The 19,447-nt window shown below is 43.1% G+C and overlaps 1 protein-coding gene across 1 annotated transcript; it reads left to right on the forward strand.

Moving 5' to 3' along the window:
• Positions 1 to 18,968, forward strand: tent4a (terminal nucleotidyltransferase 4A). Its single transcript, XM_069703439.1, has 13 exons — positions 1 to 1,081; positions 5,257 to 5,380; positions 8,917 to 8,963; positions 9,106 to 9,226; positions 10,989 to 11,096; positions 12,885 to 13,013; positions 13,451 to 13,664; positions 14,806 to 14,932; positions 15,020 to 15,123; positions 15,857 to 16,077; positions 16,859 to 17,017; positions 17,167 to 17,340; positions 18,791 to 18,968. The coding sequence occupies exons 1-13, from the start codon at positions 234 to 236 to the stop codon at positions 18,953 to 18,955; spliced, it is 2,541 nt and encodes an 846-aa protein (XP_069559540.1). The 5' UTR covers positions 1 to 233; the 3' UTR covers positions 18,956 to 18,968.
• Positions 18,969 to 19,447: the final 479 nt, after the last annotated feature.

Genomic DNA, 19,447 nt, shown 5'->3' on the forward strand with positions numbered 1-19,447 from the left:
CTCGGCTAGCATTTTTTTTTCCCCCCCAGCTAGCGGTGTAAAGGGGACCCACTTTATCAATGGTCCTGTTTCGGATTAATGTTTAAACACGTCTCTTTTCGGAACCTCGAGCAGCGTAGCGACCCGTGAAAAGTCCAGGGCGCGGCGCGGATTCACAACGGGCTCGCTAAGGTGTTAGTCCCGATACTTGTACTGGGGGGGGGGGAGGTTTTTAAACCGGAGAGAGAAGTTGAATGGATCCGAGGGTCGCCTGGATTCAGCCCGAACAGAAAGGACCTGCGAACGCCTTATGGATGCACGTCTGGGAGACCTCTCAGGGAGCCCGGACGCTCTCCGCTCAGCAGCGGCTCCACAACCAGAACCACAACCAGTGCGTGAACTACACCGCGCTGGATGTTTTAAAAAATGTGGCGACCGCGGTGGCAGCGAGCAAGAGCATCTGCGGCAACAACGGTAACGTTACGGCCAGCCGGAGCAACGGCAGCGGCCATCGCGGCATCGTGAACGGCACCACGCACGGCGGCAACGGCGGCGGCGGCGGCACCGCGATGTCCTCGCCGGGGACAGCGCTGTCCAACGGGAACGTACACAACTCCTTCGCCGCGGCGAACGTCGCCGAACCGGGCGAGGGACAAACCCTGCCCCAGAAGACGGGATGCGTCTCCTCCGGGACAAACTGTCCCCCCACCGGCTGCTCGCTCGAGAGGACTACGGACGGCAACAACACGGGGAACATTAATAAAAACGTCGGGGGTGCCAATCTGCTCTTGGACAATAACGTCAACCTTTACCACCACCACCACCACCACCAGCAGCAGCAGCAGCAGCACCAGCACCAGCAGCACCGTCACCTGCAGGAGCGCCCGGCTTTCCACCTACAGCAGATCTGCGTGAAGCGTCACCAGGTGCACCCCTCCGTACCTGTGAACCACACACACACCCACCACCCGGGCCGGAGGAAAAGTGACAACAAGGCCAGCACTTATGGGATGAATTACTTGCTTTCAAACTACACTAATGGCAATTACGCGAGCACTTGGACGCCCTGGAAGACGAGGAAGTACAGCCCGGGGGTCGTCGGGTGAGTCCGTCCACAGCAGCGCTGCTTCAGGGCTCAAAACATGGACGCGAACCAACGTCTGGTTGGTGTTTGTTTTTGGCTGCTGTGATTTCAAGGCGTTAGATGATATAGTACCAATGTGACGGTACGCCCGGTACAGTGATTGGAGCGGACATTTATTTGATTTGATTTATTTTTATTTTAAGGGTGGTTAGCTGAATCGCTACCGTTAGGTAGCGACGTAAAGGCGGCGGCAGACGGACGCAACGAGACCGGAAGTGCCGTGATTTGGTCCTTTTTGAAGTTTTAAACTGAGCCGTTAAACGAGCCCGCAAAAGTCTGAATAAGCTGTTGAGAATTACGATTAAAACAACAACAACAACAACAAAAACGTATATTATGAGGAGTTGCATGTTAATGCGAACTTGTCGCGGAGCGGCGTCGTTTCTGTGGGTAGTTTATTGAGAAGGTTTTGACCGGATGTGCCCTTTTTTTTTACACGCCGTCCCCTTTGTTAGCCGGACCGAGGAGCCCGCAGCTCACTGAGCTAACGGTCCTTCCCCTGCAGGCTTCACGTGAAAGTTACGAAACCTGTCATTTAAAAAAACGGTGTTACGAAAGTCCCCCCCCACCCACCCCTACCCCCTCTAGTTAAGTAAACCTAAACGGGATTAGAAATGAACTCTCGATAGAATAAGCGATAATAAAGACGAACCATTTCAGTGAACGGGGTTGGACTAAAGTTGTCTAGTGTAATGTGTGAAAGTGGGCCTAACTGGACCGTTCATTCACACAGGAGGCTCCTCGTGTGTTTCATGGCTCGTCAGAAAAGTAATCCGTTCGTTTTACAGTCTGCTAAAACTTTAAATGTAAACGAGATTGTTTTCTGCATGCCATTACACCATAGTAAGACTGAAGTGAAACCTTTTGGGTCGGTGGAGTTATCTGCATCTCGTTTCCTCCATTGTAATCAGCCCTGCGTAACTGGCCCTTATACTCAAGTCCTCCTGCACGCAGTCACGGTTCAGTTTCTTTTTCCTGGTTAGTCCTTCTGGAGCTCTCCGTCAGTATGACATAACATGCAGGGCTGGGTCTTAATGCACTGAAGTCCTATAGATAGATTGACTGGAGTGTATGTTTTCGCATTTAAACCTCACGTTTGTTTTGCTCTAAATGAATGGATAGTAAGGGTTGTGTGGATGTGTGCCACTTACAACTTTGGTGTAATTTTAGTTTATATATTTAACTGTGATCATTTTGCAGTGACAGAAGAACTTATACAAAACAAATGACCAAAGAGCTTCCAAATGTGTTGCAAGAACTTGTGATATTTGTAATGGCTGCTAGCACCCATCTGAGAATTTTCTGTACAATGAATCAGTGTTTGTCATGAAAGCAGTTCCACATGCTGGATGCCAAGTTCCCTCAATGCCCCTAAATCTTAAGTTAACTGGAAATGTAAATGATTCATTATTGTTTTGCCTTGCAAAGGGTGAATTAATAACATGTTTCATTTATCTGGGTATTTGTGGTTCTGCAATTTTTCTGATGCAAGTTTTGGCTTGTGCACTCGCTAGTTGTGCATTGGTTTGCCTTCAGGGTGCCTTTTGAAGTCCCACATGCGGAGAGAGCTGCACTTCAATTTACACAAAAAAAATACAATACCAATAACCGTGTCCTTACCCTTGGTAGGACATCGTGATAATCGGGAGATTGGGTTTGGGTGAGTGTAAAACTGTGAATGCGTAAAATACTGTAAAGTGATTGCTTTCTTTAATACTGGGCCCCAAAGTTGTCAGGAAGAGTTTGAAATGTTTGAATTTAAGCTAATTTGTCAGGGACGGCTGCGGCAGCAGTTCTTATTTTGACTGTGGGGTGCCCAACAATAACCCTGCTCTCTGTCACCGGTGGACTATGGGCACGGATACGCCCCGGTCCGACCAGTTAGCTGGCAGAGTTTTGACCAAGGAGTGGGCACACGGGCTGCCTGCATTTCCTCCAGGACTCTGGTAATTGATTGTGACAGTCCCCCTATTCTGTATTTCACACAGACAACATGGCATGCATTCCTAGAAAAATGAATGGCCACAGGGTCGAACAGACGTCCACTGTTCGAAGGCATTTGACTGGTCAAAAATCTTTACGTTAGGCTTTGTGCCTCTCCGCTGTTGAACATAAAAAACATATCAACAAGAAGCTTCGGGACTTGTCAGGGCTACTCGGGGTCGTGTGTCCCTCAATGTTTTGGTAAACCCTCTTTTCACACTCTGCTCAAAACTTCAGGTGTGTGTTGTTGTACTCGTGGCTTCACATGAACCAAATGTTTTCGCTGAAGACGAGAAGAATTCTGCAGTCTTCCTCCTCCGCACTCTGACCCCCTTAATTCAGGCTTATTTTGGGGCTAAAGGTTAAGGGCTTGGATATAGTTATGCATAGGGCCCAATCAAGATGAGAGAAGTAGTGATCCTAAAAGAAAAGAATAGTTTGGTTTTGATTTCATACAGTTGTGATTCCAAAAAGGATTTATGGATATTCAGACTTTACAGTTATAAAGTATGACCTGATCTAGAGGTTGTTGTTTTTTTGGGCCTGAGCCGAGTCCATTTGGTTTTGGGAATCCTTAAATCAAAGCTGATACTTACTGTATAATTACAGAAGGTCTGAATAAATATCTATCTGACAAAGTGAATTAGCAGCTGTAGACTTCTAAATTTGACACACCATTTTTTTCTATGAGCTACATGATCAGAATACAGAAAAGAGAATACTCTTGTATAAAATTAAGTGAAATTATTGCTGTAATAACTATGAAAGTTTATCTAGGATAATGTGCTTCCTGAAACTGGAGCCCGACTGGTTTTTCAACCAGCAAGTTTAATTGGCCAATATTCGCCTGTGATAGATATATCAGTATCACTGTACATGTGACATGTAAACTTTTTTACAGAACATAACGCAGAAAAAGATCATTGGAGTAAAATAGAAATTGTTTTACTTATCTACTTCTTTTTTAAATAGTTATTAATAATTATTGATTCCAGTGAATGTTACTGTTTCAGTGTGGGCAATAGTCTGTAAACCGTCCTGCCTGCATTATATATCCGTGTGTCAAAAATATTTGAGGGATCACTGGAAAAATGTGTTTGTATTTCTGTATATATAGTTTTTATCTATTGAATATCAATAACCTATTTCTTTTTTAGACACTAATGTTGTTATTGGCATCAGCCCCACAAATGTAGTATTTGTTGGCTTCTACCTGAATTTGACGTAACGCAATCGAATACAGAAAAGTACATCACCGTAAAACCAGGAGGGTTTCTGTAACTACAGCAGTCGTGTTCCAGTCATACTTTTGTCAACAGTCTTTGGCAGAGTTCAGACTGCAGAGAGTCCCTCATTGAGTTTAGGTCCATTGACGACAGCTAAAGTACGATCTGCCACCAGCGACATTTATCACGGATTGAAATGAGAAAGCCGCTTCCTGAAATTTTGAGCTCTGCTGATGAGAAAAGAGAGGACGGAGATAAAGCAGTTGTTTCTGTCGGAGCTTTGTGAGTTTTGCCAACCAAGGTGTCGGAAACAGAGGCGGTGACCTGCGTGACAAAATAATTTCTCACTTCACCCGCTCATATGCAGTGAAAGGCGAGCAGTGTAGAAGCAGAGCAGAGCTGCACCACTGGCAGGTAGAGGTACTGGAAAGAATAAAGGACATTTGATGAAAATATGCCCGAAACTAAACCTCAGGATCTGATCAGGACATGTAGAGCAGTTAATAAGAAACGGTATTTAATGTGGATTAGTTATGTCCGGTTGTTACAGGATCCGTTTAAGTACAACGTCGGCCGTCCAGTGTGATGGAATGCTTCTTGTTTTTTTTTTTTTTTTAGGTAATCTGGCTGTTCAGTAAAAGAAACTAAAAGAAAACATTGCATTGTATTTCCATTAGAACATGCCATGTAATTTGTTGGCTTACGTGCGCCAAATCCTTCGTAGGTATCACTAGAAATAATCATCAGGTTGTTCGGTGAAAATACATTTGCAGGTTGCAGTGTGAAATGCTCCAGAACAGAGGACAGACTTCAGATGATTTACAGTTCATTGTTTTAGTCCATGTTTCATATTATTTGGTTTGCAGTAGAAGCGTCAGTGTGGTGAAAATAATGCTCGCTTGTCGTCCTCCTTTTCCTGCACAGGCTCCACGAAGAGGTGATGGACTTCTACAACTTCATGTCTCCTCGGCCGGAGGAGGCGGCCATGAGGAAGGAGGTGGTGAACCGGATAGAGATGATCATCAAGGAGCTCTGGCCCACTGCAGATGTAAGATCCACATACATGCCTCTGTTCATTTGGACCGTCCCCCACTTCAGGAACTTAATATCTGAGAGAGCAGCCTCTTAAATCACAGTTTAGTCCTGGAGGAGGAATTATTGGCACAAAGACAAACGATGATGTGAGATGACTCGTAAATCTTTGTTGAGATACCACGTTTTGACAACACTTTTCTTTTAAAGGTGAAGCAGTGTTTGTAGGAGATAACGCCAACTTATTGTATTGTTCTCCTCTTTCCATGAGTTCATATGGACATGATAGGTGGTGAAAAAAAATCCGGTTCGTTCATCTGAACACTTTACTCGTATTTAATCCTGGTTACATTTAGTCTTCAAGTGATATTTTATTCATTTAAGGGATAGTTTAACATGTTTGAAAATTTACTTTTTCCTTCTCTTAAGAGAGAGGTGGACGGTCAATATAACATATCATATCAGCAGGGGAAAATTCAAGCTGGAGCCTGCAGCCATTAGCTTAGCTTAGCATAGCATGAGGACTGTCCAAAGATATAGAAATCTGCCAGAAAATTTAAAGCTCACAAATTTAACATGTTTTATCTCATCTGCTTAATCCAAGCAACGACCGACCGGAGTGTAAACGCACCAAGTTTCTCTTTTACAGTGAGTTTTGGGCTTGAAAATGTCTTGGCCAGGAGCTATGACTTAATTGTCTGGCAACCTCACAGCGACAACGTGACTCTAGAAAACTAGCGTACCGATCCAAGAAGTAGTTTGGCACATGACACGACACCTCGTGTAAAATACACACCTTTGTTTTTGTCTGGCTAGCTATTTCTTTCCTTTATGCTAGGCTAAGATAAGCTAACAGACTCCTAACTGTAGCTTTAAATTACGTGACGGATATGAGAGTGGCATTGATCTTCCTGTCAACTTCTTGGCAATGAATGAAAAATGTGTCACAGCGTTCCACATTTAAGAAGCAACTCTTCATGTTTGTGTGCCAAATCCAGAAAGAGCCCTGTTCTGGTGCTGATTGTAGCTCCTGTAGGAGGAATGATCGCAGCGAGAAAGAATCGCATTGAAAGCGGTAACAGTGCTCCTTTATGTTTAGAAGTACGTGCTCTTCATATGTTCAGACACGCTGCTGGGGGATCGTGCAGCAGATTGAGAAAAGTGCAAGCGCGGTAGGGTAGATGTAATGTCGTTACAGTAGGGTAGATGTAATGTAGTTACAGTAGGGTAGATGTAATGTAGTTACAATAAGGCAGATGTAATGTAGTTACAGTAGGGCAGATGTAATGTAGTTACAATAGGGTAGATGTAATGTAGTTACAATAAGGCAGATGTAATGTAGTTACAGTAGGGTAGATGTAATGTAGTTACAATAAGGCAGATGTAATGTAGTTACAGTAGGGTAGATGTAATGTAGTTACAATAAGGCAGATGTAATGTAGTTACAATAAGGCAGATGTAATGTCGTTACAGTAGGGCAGATGTAATGTAGTTACAATAAGGCAGATGTAATGTAGTTACAGTAGGGCAGATGTAATGTAGTTACAATAAGGCAGATGTAATGTAGTTACAGTAAGGCAGATGTAATGTCGTTACAGATGTAATGTCGTTACAGTAGGGCAGATGTAATGTAGTTAGATGTAATGTGGCAGATGTAATGTAGTTACAATAAGGCAGATGTAATGTGTAAGTTACAGTAGGGCAGATGTAATGTAGTAGGGCAGATGTAATGTAGTTACAGTAGTAGGTAATGCAGATGTAATGTGTAATGTTGTAAGGCAGATGTAATGGCAGATGTAGTTACAGTAGGGCAGATGTAATGTAGTAGATGTAATGTACAGATGTAACATGTAATGTAGTTAATGTAGTTACAATAAGGCAGATGTAATGTCGTTACGTTACAGTAGGGTTACAATAAGGCAGATGTAATGTCGTTACAGTAGGGCAGATGTAATGTAGTTACAATAAGGCAGATGTAATGTAGTTACAGTAGGGTAGATGTAATGTAGTTACAATAAGGCAGATGTAATGGAGTTACAGTAAGGCAGATGTAATGTAGTTACAATAAGGCAGATGTAATGTCGTTACAGTAGGGTAGATGTAATGTAGTTACAATAAGGCAGATGTAATGTAGTTACAGTAGGGTAGATGTAATGTAGTTACAGTAGGGCAGATGTAATGTAGTTACAATAAGGCAGATGTAATGTCGTTACAGTAGGGTAGATGTAATGTAGTTACAATAAGGCAGATGTAATGTCGTTACAGTAGGGCAGATGTAATGTAGTTACAGTAGGGTAGATGTAATGTAGTTACAGTAGGGTAGATGTAATGTCGTTACAATAAGGCAGATGTAATGTCGTTACAATAAGGCAGATGTAATGTCGTTACAGTAGGGCAGATGTAATGTAGTTACAATAAGGCAGATGTAATGTTAGTTACAGTAGGGTAGATGTAATGTAGTTACAGTAGGATAGATGTAATGTAGTTACAATAAGGCAGATGTAATGTCGTTACAGTAGGGCAGATGTAATGTAGTTACAGTAAGGTAGATGTAATGTAGTTACAATAAGGCAGATGTAATGTCGTTACAGTAGGGCAGATGTAATGTAGTTACAATAAGGCAGATGTAATGTAGTTACAGTAGGGCAGATGTAATGTCGTTACAGTAGAGCAGATGTAATGTAGTTACAATAAGGGAGATGTAATGTAGTTACAGTAGGGCAGATGTAATGTAGTTACAGTAAGGTAGATGTAATGTAGTTACAATAAGGCAGATGTAATGTAGTTACAGTAGGGTAGATGTAATGTAGTTACAATAAGGCAGATGTAATGTAGTTACAGTAGGGCAGATGTAATGTCGTTACAGTAGGGTAGATGTAATGTCGTTACAGTAGGGCAGATGTAATGTAGTTACAATAAGGCAGATGTAATGTAGTTACAGTAGGGCAGATGTAATGTCGTTACAGTAGGGCAGATGTAATGTAGTTACAGTAGGGCAGATGTAATGTCGTTACAGTAGGGCAGATGTAATGTCGTTACAGTAGGGTAGATGTAATGCCCCTTTCATTAATTAATCATGTAAAACACGCGCAGCGGTGATTTGTTGGCTGCCAGTCTTCCCCCACTTCCACCGTGAGCCACATTGTCAGGTAAATGGATCAAGTCTCTGATTTGTACCAGCCTCCCCTTTCATTTCAACCTATTAATCCTGGTATGTCCTTGTGCTATTGCCTTGTCTCATTTACCAGACGGAAAAGGAAAGAACTCCACTCTGCTTCCTTTTGGAGAGCTTTCGCTCGCAGCCCCTCGAAGCACAGCTTCTTTGTTTTTTTTCTCAGCTATTGTATAGTCAATTTGGCAGCGTACTCAACTTGGCAGTGTTTACTCTCTCTGTATTAGAACCCGGAAATACCTCGTTCCTAGTAGTTTGCAAACATTTGAACTGGATATATATATCGTCACCACAAACGAGCTCAACTGTGTTTGTGGTCAACAGATGAACTGCTGTTACTTTAGTGATTGTTTTCACATTTCCTCCACATTGTTTTTCAGGTCCAAATATTCGGCAGCTTCAGCACGGGGCTGTACCTCCCAACCAGGTGAGACTGAGAATTTCTAATGAAAGAAAACTTAAACAAAGAATCAGTTTAATTCCTGATGTGTTTTTCTGGACAATAATTAACTGTTCTCACCTCCTTTTTTTTATTTTATTTTATTATTTTTTTTTTTTTAAACCCTCAGTGACATTGACCTGGTGGTGTTTGGGAAGTGGGACCGTCCCCCGCTGCAGGAGCTTGAACAAGCTCTTCGCAAGCATAATGTGGCAGAACCTTTCTCTATTAAAGTGCTGGACAAGGCCACAGTGAGTAGAAGCAACCAGGACATGTCGCTCAACTCTTGTAGCTATGCAGACATGCGTCATGCTATGTTCACACTGTATCCAAACTGATTTGCATTATTAAAGTACTAATTGACTGTTACCTGTGCATGATTTAATGATTTGTGTTGTAGAATTGTTTCACAGTTAATTGTCAGTCATCCAAGTCTTTATTCCTCACAGTAAGTAATTAAATATTGCAACACCAGTAAATGGAAGCCAAGAGGAGACCTGGAATAGACTCGGCTAAATCAAAATGTGGCTACACTTTTCACATTCCTAGAAAAGTTCCTCTGGGTTTCAAATGGTCAGTTAGAAATGTAAAGCTTTGACTGTCGAGAAGAAACAAGAGGACGAGCGCTCACCCAAGAAACTCAATTAGTGTCCTCCGTCTGTTTGCTTGATAGGTGGCACATTTTGCCAGTTGTGGTGAACTTGATCTTTCTTGATTAACAGTTTGCTGTTTATTGGCTGCAGCTGTGATGTGAAGTGTTTACTCCGTCAGCTCTAGTTCAACCAAAATGTGAACTTGTTACCATCTCATCAGCTGAGAGCAGTGATACTCCACTTAAGCCTCTTTTTCACCGGCTCGGCTCCACTTGCTTTTGTTGTTTTGGATGGCGCCTGGTAGAGCCTGGCTGATGCTGGATTTTTGGGGCCGATTTCTTATGTTGATATATCGGCTGATATCCTCAGCCGATATGTTTTGCAATGATCCCTCAAATGTGGTTATCAAACACTTATGACACCTGTAACAATTTGTAATATGCAATGGAGGTAGGGTATTTGACAATTTATTGTCCTCAGTAATATCATTGCACTGAAACGGTAAACTTGTCTAGATATTTGATCATTATAAATAACTATACATATATAATAGCAGTTCAAATTTACAGCAAGTGTCTTTTTCTTCATTTTGCTCTGTAATGTTTTTTTTTTTTTTTTTTTTTTTTTTAAAGAAGCCCATACCGATATATCGGTGATGGACCAATATCAGGCAGCGAAGAGATTGAACATAGTCAGGCTCTGGTTCTTCTGCCGAGGTTCTCAGTGCGCTGGGCTGAGACAAAAAAGAGATGTGAAAACACCGGATGCTGATTGGTCAGAGAGAATCGTCACAATCACTGTGTCACTAGGTGGCGACACAGGATGTCCTACATAAAACATTGTTAACTGGCCAAGGTACTATAACGACTGCAATTTTTTTTTTTCTTTTTGAACTCACTGGACTTCTCGATTATTGGCAACTGCCAAAACCGGCTGTCATAATGATACAGCATTGAGCGGTTACTGTCTACGGTGGGACAAGTACCTGGTACCGAGCCAGTACCAGCTGTGGAAAAGAGGCTCATTTGGCTCCGTTCAATTCTACCATTACTTCCCATCATTGTGTCAAAGTTAAACCATCGTTCCACAGCTCGGTGTAACGTGTGCACCTCCTTTGGTGGAACGGTTTATAGCTGCAGTCCCACAGTGGTTTTTTTTTTTTTTTTAATGGTCCTGTGGGCTCAGCACACAACCAGGCGAAACCACGGCAAGCTCCACTGCCTTCTTGACTGACACCATAATAAGTAGTTAATGACTGCCTTTTAATTTTTGGATTAGATATTCCTTCTAAAAAAAAAACAACAACCTGTCATTTGAGACAGATGCTCTTTATTTCTTTGATTTCAGCCCTGCGGGTATGTTTGTACACAATGGCTTGACTGTGCTGTTTTGCTGATACATTTGACTTGTTGTCTTTCAGGTGCCAATCATCAAGCTGACAGACCAGGAGACGGAGGTGAAGGTGGACATCAGTTTTAACGTAGAGACGGGAGTCAAGGCGGCAAGCTTCATCAAAGACTACGTAAAGGTGAGGAACGTTTCAGGTTTCACGACATTTGAGTTGTTAAATCAGATCAGGAGGCAACAAATAACACTAAACTAATAACTAAATGAAATCAGGCCACATTACACAGACTAGATGGAGGAAGAAAGGAAAAGGTCATGTAGACATATTCAAATGTAAAAAAAAAAAAGGAATCACATAATTACCATTTCTACAGTGGGGTCTAAATTCAGAACTTTGGAAATTCCCTCTGTGAATCAGGCGAGCACGCACTTTAAAACATTACACTTCACTTCAATCTGGCCCGTCTCATTTCCAAAGTGAAGCTGGAACACACCCCAGCAGCCTCGCTCAGTATAATCTCCACTTAATTCGACCGGAGTCTGTGTTTTCGCCGGAGATCTTGTTGCCAAATGTGCTCAGTTGAGGTAAATTTCACCCCGTGGCTCTGACAGGATTCCTGCTGAAGGTGGATCTCTGCCTGCTTTAGTCACGGTTTTTAAGTAGCTAATGCAGATGAGGAATTCCAGGTGCTGGCGCTCCAGCAAGCCGTCCAGTTTTTTTGGCTTTGGTACTTTGTTGTTGTTGGATGTTTGTACTCTGATTCTCAAGGAATACATGTCACAGCTGGAAAGCCTGCTGTTGACAACCGCAGTCAGAATCAATCCAGCGATGGTAGATGTTGTTAAAGCGGAGAGTGTGATGCACTCCAGTGCAATCTTGTCATTGAGAGGTCGCCTCAAAGTTCATTCTCACATGTCGGCTTCCCATGCAGGCAGCTGGAGCAGCGTGCACGCCAGTCTTAATCTCTCTCTTCTCAAAAGCATATTTGATAAGTCGACCAATCCCTGCTGCTTCACTGGCACGCGCATGCACGCGCACACACACACACACACACACACACACACACACACACACACACACACACACACACACACACACACGCGCGCATGCGCGCGCTGCAGGAGGTTCTGCTGCTTTTTCAATTGGAAAATGAGCATATTTGTAATTCCCATTCGCAGGCCCCGCTGGGGTTTCTCAGGCACCTCATATTGACACCTTTTTAGAAAGTCTGGCCCAGTTGGCAGCAAATTAGAGTATTCATGTCGGGGCTGTGACAATTTATACATTGCTTTGTTTAAAAACCTGACTTACTCAAATCCTTAATCGGAGCAGTCTAGACTCATCTGTTTGACCTGTTGCACCCCTACACCCCGCGTCACTTGGTCACCGGATCAGCAGCAGTTTTTTGGTTCCTAGAACCAAACTGGCTCTCGGGGCCGACCGGGGGAAAATCTGACAGCTCGATCTAATAGCGTGCGATGATTGTGCAACATGACTGATGTGTAAAACTACCTCAAGCAACACATTTTTTTCCAACAATCTGCAACTGAGGGTGCCGGTAGTTCTGGTAAATCCTCTAACCAGAGGCTGACACACAATCTACAGCAATATTATTTTCATGAACACGCATTATGTGTATTTAATGGTTATAGCTGCTGAATCAAATCGCAGTCTACAGAATTGAATTGACTCAAATTTATGGAATCAAATCTTCAGACGCTGAATTGAATCAAGCCGAGTTGATTTCCTCTCTTCACTTTTATTATCGTCCCATCTCTAACTCACTGAACTCCATATAGCTCATCAGAAACCCCCAGTTCTCCTCAGTGACTTGTACGACTGGAGCCTGAGTCATTTTTCCATCGACTCTCTCCTTTTAAGATTCAGTCCTGTTCCCCTCTCTTCTTTCCACTTAATCCAAAGTTTGACTGAATGAGCCATTCTCATTCCACGTCTGTCTACTTTCAGAAGTATCCAGTGCTGCCTTACCTGATCTTTGTGCTGAAGCAGTTTCTGCTGCAGAGAGATCTGAACGAAGTCTTCACCGGGGGAATCAGCTCTTACAGCCTCATCCTCATGGTCATCAGCTTCCTGCAGGTACAGTAACACAACCCACAACAGCAGAGGACGCCACGTTGGAGTAGTGCTGCTTTTCATAATACATAATAGCAGAGGTAGTTTATTAGCAAGAAAGTGCTACTAATAGTAGCAGCAATAACAATATTAATAGTGGAATTAAGGAGCATTCATAAACATCGGTGGTGACGTTAAACAAAATGAATTATAATCTTGACTGTAGCTTGTATTTTAATAAATAATAATCCAGGGTGACCCAATATCTGAGTGGCTAGGGTGCAAACCACATAGGCCTGGTTTTATTCCCAACCAGACTTCACTACACATCATTTCTCTGCTCTATTTCCCTACATTTCCTGTCTGTCTCTACTGCTCCTTTCTACTACAGGCGAGATGCCAAATAATAATGTAAAAAAACAAAAACATACTAATTCAGTCTTCCTGTCCTTTCCCTTCAGCTCCATCCTCGTATTGATGCCAGAAACCCCAGTGAGAACTTGGGGGTGCTGCTGATCGAGTTCTTTGAGTTGTACGGCCGCCATTTCAACTACGTGAACACAGGGATTCGTATCAAAAATGGCGGCGCATACATAGCCAAAGAGGAGATCATGAAGGCCATGACGAACGGATACAGGCCATCCATGCTCTGCATAGAAGACCCGCTTCTGCCAGGTGTGTTTTACTCATTTCTAGCGCTTTACAGTCAATGGAAATTATATTTATTTTATACATATGTTATCCAAGAAGAAATACCTCTTTAAGTGTACAGTATGTAATTTCTGGCATTCAGAAGTCTCTTTAATCAAAACAATAGCAAAAGATGGAGTTTGATGATGTTGTGAAGTAGTGTGGGATCATTGGAGAAACTCAGTCTTTAGTTTTGTAATTTGTGATGGCATGTCTCTCTGCCTCTCGATCTGTCACTGCTGTGATAACGGTATTAATGTAGTTTATTTGCTGTGTTGGAGGCAAAGCTCAGTCAATTACCAACACGGCACCGTGGAAACCCAACCATTAGCTCCTGTAGCTGGTGAGAGCCCGTCTTTCCAGTGTTTCCCTGGAAGTAAGTGGATATGACGCCCCTGACAGGTGGCTTAATGAAACAGACCATTACCTTGATTAAAATTATGGATTTATCTGGGTTTAAACATTGTTGGAAACATTACTACTGTAAGTACACACAACGAGCAAAGTATATAATATACGTCCAGTCATTTTTAGACATTTTATTGTGGAAAAGTTACCAAATATACATTTTAAACAGCATATTTTATTCAAAAAGTAATTATTCTAAAGAAAAGGATTCAATTTACTTCAGTAAGTTTAAAGCGGCTTAACTAGAAATCATGACAGATGTTAAGACTTTTTTTAATTGAAAAATATTTGTTTGTAAAATGTATTTTGGCACCGTCTGGTGGTGGTGTCGAGAATGGCACGTGGCAGGCAGCAGGTGGACATATTTAAAGCAAACACTGCACCAGTTTTCACCTGCACTGATTTATTGTTCTGTGTAATCAATAAAACAGGAAATCACAGTATTTTTTAAAGAGACTACAATCACATGAAAATGACACACACTGTTGTGGCTTTAAGCTCCACACTTAAGTTTGGCACATGTGCATTCATATACGACAGACTCCAACTTATTTGCCTGTATGGTGGAATGTTAAACGATAAGCTACGATGTCAACGTACCTATTCTGCATGTGAAGGAAGCAAGCAATAACACAATCAGGGGCATGTCTACAAAAAGCTGTGGTTTAATTTCACACATACTGTAACTAATTACTGAGTTTGACTTTTTTTAATGTAGGAAATGATGTGGGGAGGGGTTCCTATGGTGCCGTGCACGTCAAGCAGGTGTTTGACTACGCCTACATTGTCCTGAGTCACGCCGTGACGCCGCTAGCACGGTCCTATCCCAACAAAGACTGCGAAAGGTTCGAATTCAATCTATTCAAAAGCACCGTGGATTCCCTGGATGGACGTCGGGCTCCTTTTAACACACTTGTCTGTCGTCCCTGCAGCACATTGGGGAGGATCATCAGGTTGACCCAGGAAGTGATCGACTACAGGGAATGGATCATTAAGAAGTGGGGCGGCAGGGATTTGACACGAACGGACAACAGGGGTACAAATCATCAGATTTTTAATTTGCAGTCAATTTGATTGTCCCATTGATATTAAGATCCCATATTTTACACTTTTCATATTTTTTAGTTTTGTAGTCTTTATATCCATGAGAATATATTTTTGTGGATTTACGTACCAACAAAAACATCTCAGTGTAATTTTACATCTCCTTTCTTAAGCTCTTCCCAGAACAGGCTGTTTTGTGTCTGTGTCTTTAAGAGGCATTTATATCAGTGATTCTCTCCTGATTGGCTGAATCTTCCGAGCGACACACACCCAGGGCAATGGCAGGTTTTCTTCAGTCTTGTCGCTTGTTGTTTCCACGATGCAATGACCGCTTGGGTGTTTTCTTCCAAAAGTTGGCCGTGACGAGGGCAGGCATATGACATGAGTGTGTAGTTGTGACATCAAAAATGTATGTAGCCCAAACAGCTTGTCCAAATGGTACAGTTGCTAAATACAGGCTGTGTACATTTCTTCAAGCACTGAGCGATATAACACCGGCTTTAAAATCAAAAGAGCAAACCTCAACTTCTACAATATGGGACCTTTAATGTCTCAAATTCAAGAGAAGATATATGAGGAGTTTCATGGAAAATGCCTTCTTAAAATCAGATTAACTGTGCATCAAGACAATGAAAATAGTAAACGAATGAATAAATATAAGAATCCATTCTTTAAAGCGAGGAGAGTAAGTCCATCCGTCCTCACCACTCATTGTGTTTCTCCAGTGTCCCCTCCCAAGGAGCCGGTGTCAGAGCAGGAGCCCTGCGTGCTGGGTGGTGGTGGTGGTGGTGGCGGCGGCGGCGGCGGCGGTGTCGGTGTCGTCGGGTCAGAAGAGCAGCAAAGGGACTCGGTGTCGCCCCCCAGTGCAGACTCTCCCATGTCCATCTCCAGCCCACAGCAGCACTCGTCGGCCTCGTCGGTGTCCTCGCTGTCCGGATCTGACAACGTAAGAAAACACATATATGTGGGCGGGATGAGCGAACGGCGCACACCGTCAGTGAGCCGTGACAACGTTCTGATTTGTCAGTGCACGCTAGCTCAGGTGTGGGAAAAAAATCTTTCAGAGTATCTCATCAGCACAACGCAGTGGTTCTCAGCTGGTCTAACCTCAGGACTCACATATTCCCTTAGTTGTTAAGTCACGACCCAAAGTTTTGGAATTTGTTTCACAAAAACTAGTGGAGCAATACACATTACCTTCATGTGCTAAAAAAAAAAAAAAGCACTCTGTGTTATGGGAAACGTATGTCCTTCAAAATAAAAGCGCAGCAGCAAAAATTCAGTAGACTTCAAAATAAAAGTTTATACTTTTTTCTTCTTTTTTCACGCACACATCCATGACCCACTCAAAATGGCCCCCACCCTCAGAGAACCACTGACCTAATGACAAAGACCCTAACCACATAACCGCTATATTCCAGATCTGACATTCAGCTGAAGGGCCGTACCCCGTCCCTCACTCTGTATCTCAAGCAGAATGATATCCAACGCAACCTGCTGCAGACCTGTCAGTTTATATCTGTAAATAACGCGTGGCAACTATAATTTCTTGTGATTATGCTGTTGACATTAAACATAATGGAGGAACGCTGCCACTCACCCGGTGTGACCACATGCATCACAACACTCAATCTGCATCTAATTATCCTCCAGCATTCAGATGAGAACATGCAGTATAATAATCCACTTAACGACGCTCACAACCATCCTCCTCACTGATCTGCCAGGACTCTGATTCAACGCTGCCGTGTCCCCTCCCTCCCCCGACCCTGCCAGCCTACCCGTCTTTCCCGCCCCTCGGCCTCGCTTTGCCGCCAGGCCTCAACTTGTGCACCGGCAAGCCCGGCATGGGAGGACACCATCTGCTCCTGCATCCAGGTTCACAGGTAAGGCGCTCAGTAACGTAGAAAATAAGAACAGGGACAATTTTGTAATGATTACAAATGCGGTAGTTATTATTATTATTATTATTATATATTAGGATGTTTTGCCGTCAGTTTGAGGGTAATTAACCGTCATCTCTTCTGTCTCCTAGGCTCGCGTCTCACTGCCCGGTGGTCTAGCAATGCACTCCATACCTGGCAGACAGGTGTGTATAGACACCGGGCTCCCCCCCTTCTTCCACATGCCCCCCCCAGCCCATGCTCATGCCCCCGCCCCTTCCAGCCCCCAGCCTCCGCTCAGCCCCCACTCCAGCCACACACACAAGGTAGGCGCCGGATGCCACAAACACACTCACATGCACTGTCAGGACAAGCTTGTCTCACACACGGTCTCATGGTGTCTGTCTCTCCTCAGCCGGCGTCACTCGCTGTCAAGTGTCTGATGTGCTTCTTTCTGTGTTCACACCCTCTTTCCTCTCTATTGCTCACTTCAGGACTGGTTGTGTCACAGGTTACATTAAAAAAAAAATTAAAAAATCCAATTGCCATTTTTAAACTATAAATGACCAGTAAACGATAACACAATCACTGCAGCTGTTGCTCAGGCGAATGACACGAACTGCCACAGAAACAGGGAACTGACTTGTAGTTTTTACTGCCTATTAGCTCCTTAAAAGAGAAGTTCAGTATTTTGTTGAATGCACTTCTTAGTTTTCTTGTAGACTTTCTTGAGAAGTTAAGTGCCACAACTTTTTTTTTACATTTTTTTTTATTTACAGATTAAACAAACAAGATATGCCCTTTATATTTGTTTGCGTTTTTTCCACTTTCCTTTGGGAGCCAGGCTAGCTGCTTCCCCATTTCAAACCTTCATGCTAAGCTGCTTGCTTTAGCTTCATATTAATTGTAGAGACATGTGTGATATCAAACCTCATCTAAATGTCAACAAGAACGAAAATGGACATTCATTTTCAAAGTATTCCTATAAACAGTTAGATAAACACATTAGCATTTTTTTCAGATCAACGTCTGTCATCTCCCCACATTATATTGTGTCACACCGACAACGTACAGTTGCATGGATTTGATTGGGTAATGCAGTGCGTTGCAACAGGTTCAGCATTTTTACCGGATCCCCTTGTCGACAGTGTTTAAACACACAGAGGACTCGGAGTCTAGATGTCAATCTGCAGGGTTTATCGTTCTGTGACCAAGACAACCTGTGGTACGGGGACCGTTGGTGGTACGCAAGAGCTTTGCTGAAAGGCCTAACAGTTTGCAACTGGCCCAAGTACAAAAAAAAACCCAAATTGAACTCATTTTCCTACAAACAACAGTTATTATGCAGATCACATTAACTCATCGGCCTGTGCTTAGCCATGTAGGACGTCACGTCACGTCTGACGGCATAACGCTCATGTTAGTTTGACGCAGTCAGATTCCTCTTGTCGTTGATTTTAAAGAGCAAAATGAGTGCAATTTTGAAATGGCGACAAAAGCCCAAAGAATAGTCGTTAGTAAAGTGACCGGTCCGACCAATCTTTTAAATGCTGAAGAGGAGTTTGAGTTGAGCTGCCGAATAGATGCCATTGTTTGGGCTACTACGTGGTTAAACTGGTGAATATTAATCTATGAAAGAAAAATAAATAGTTGGCAGCTGCAGTAGGAAAGTGATGCTTGGTTCGGTACACCCTCTGAAAAGTTTGGGATATCCTTTTTATTGCATCATCAGTAAAAACCATAATTTCCCAACGTTTGTTTTCTCTCCGTCCTCAGAATGGAGCCAAGTTCAACGTGAAGGGTTTCCACAACCCGCCGCTGGTCAACAACGCTGTGCTGGCTAACCGCGGACACACGCACACGCACACGCACACGCAGTACCACCGCAACACGTGGCGACGCAGAAAGAGGGACAACCTGCCGGTTAGCCTCAGCAGATAGAACCCCGCCCCCCCCCCCCACAAAAAAAAAAAACACAAAAAAACCCCCAAAAAAACACAAAACAAAAAAAAAACCCCCCCCCACCCCCTCCCTCCTCTCTGGCTGCCATCCCTGGCTCTTCGTCCGTCTTGAAGGAGGACGGACAAGGCAGACAGAGGACCAGAGACCAGCAGTTTTCACTCTGGAGCTGCCGCGACGTGGAACGACAGCTCTCCATCTTCCTCCTGCTCTCTGTACCTTTCCATTTCTGCATGACTTCTGTTCGCACTTCTTAATTTTTTTTATTTTTTTTTTACAGCTCAGTATTATGTTACTTTCAGTATTGTTTTCCTCATCCGTTTCAGGTTTGTTGCTGTTTTGTTGGACTTGGTGCTGATGACATTGCCAAGTTCACTTGACCTCGTGTCGCCCCTTGCAGCCAAGCTGCCTGTGGTTCACTTACATTTTATTTTTTTTTAAACTTTTTTTTGTTACTTTTTTTTTTTTTTTTAC

Source organism: Brachyistius frenatus, unplaced genomic scaffold (genome assembly GCF_029030835.1).
Source record: "Brachyistius frenatus isolate BFR_SWC_R1_liver_20210118 unplaced genomic scaffold, ASM2903083v1 Contig_46, whole genome shotgun sequence".
NCBI lineage: Eukaryota > Metazoa > Chordata > Actinopteri > Embiotocidae > Brachyistius > Brachyistius frenatus.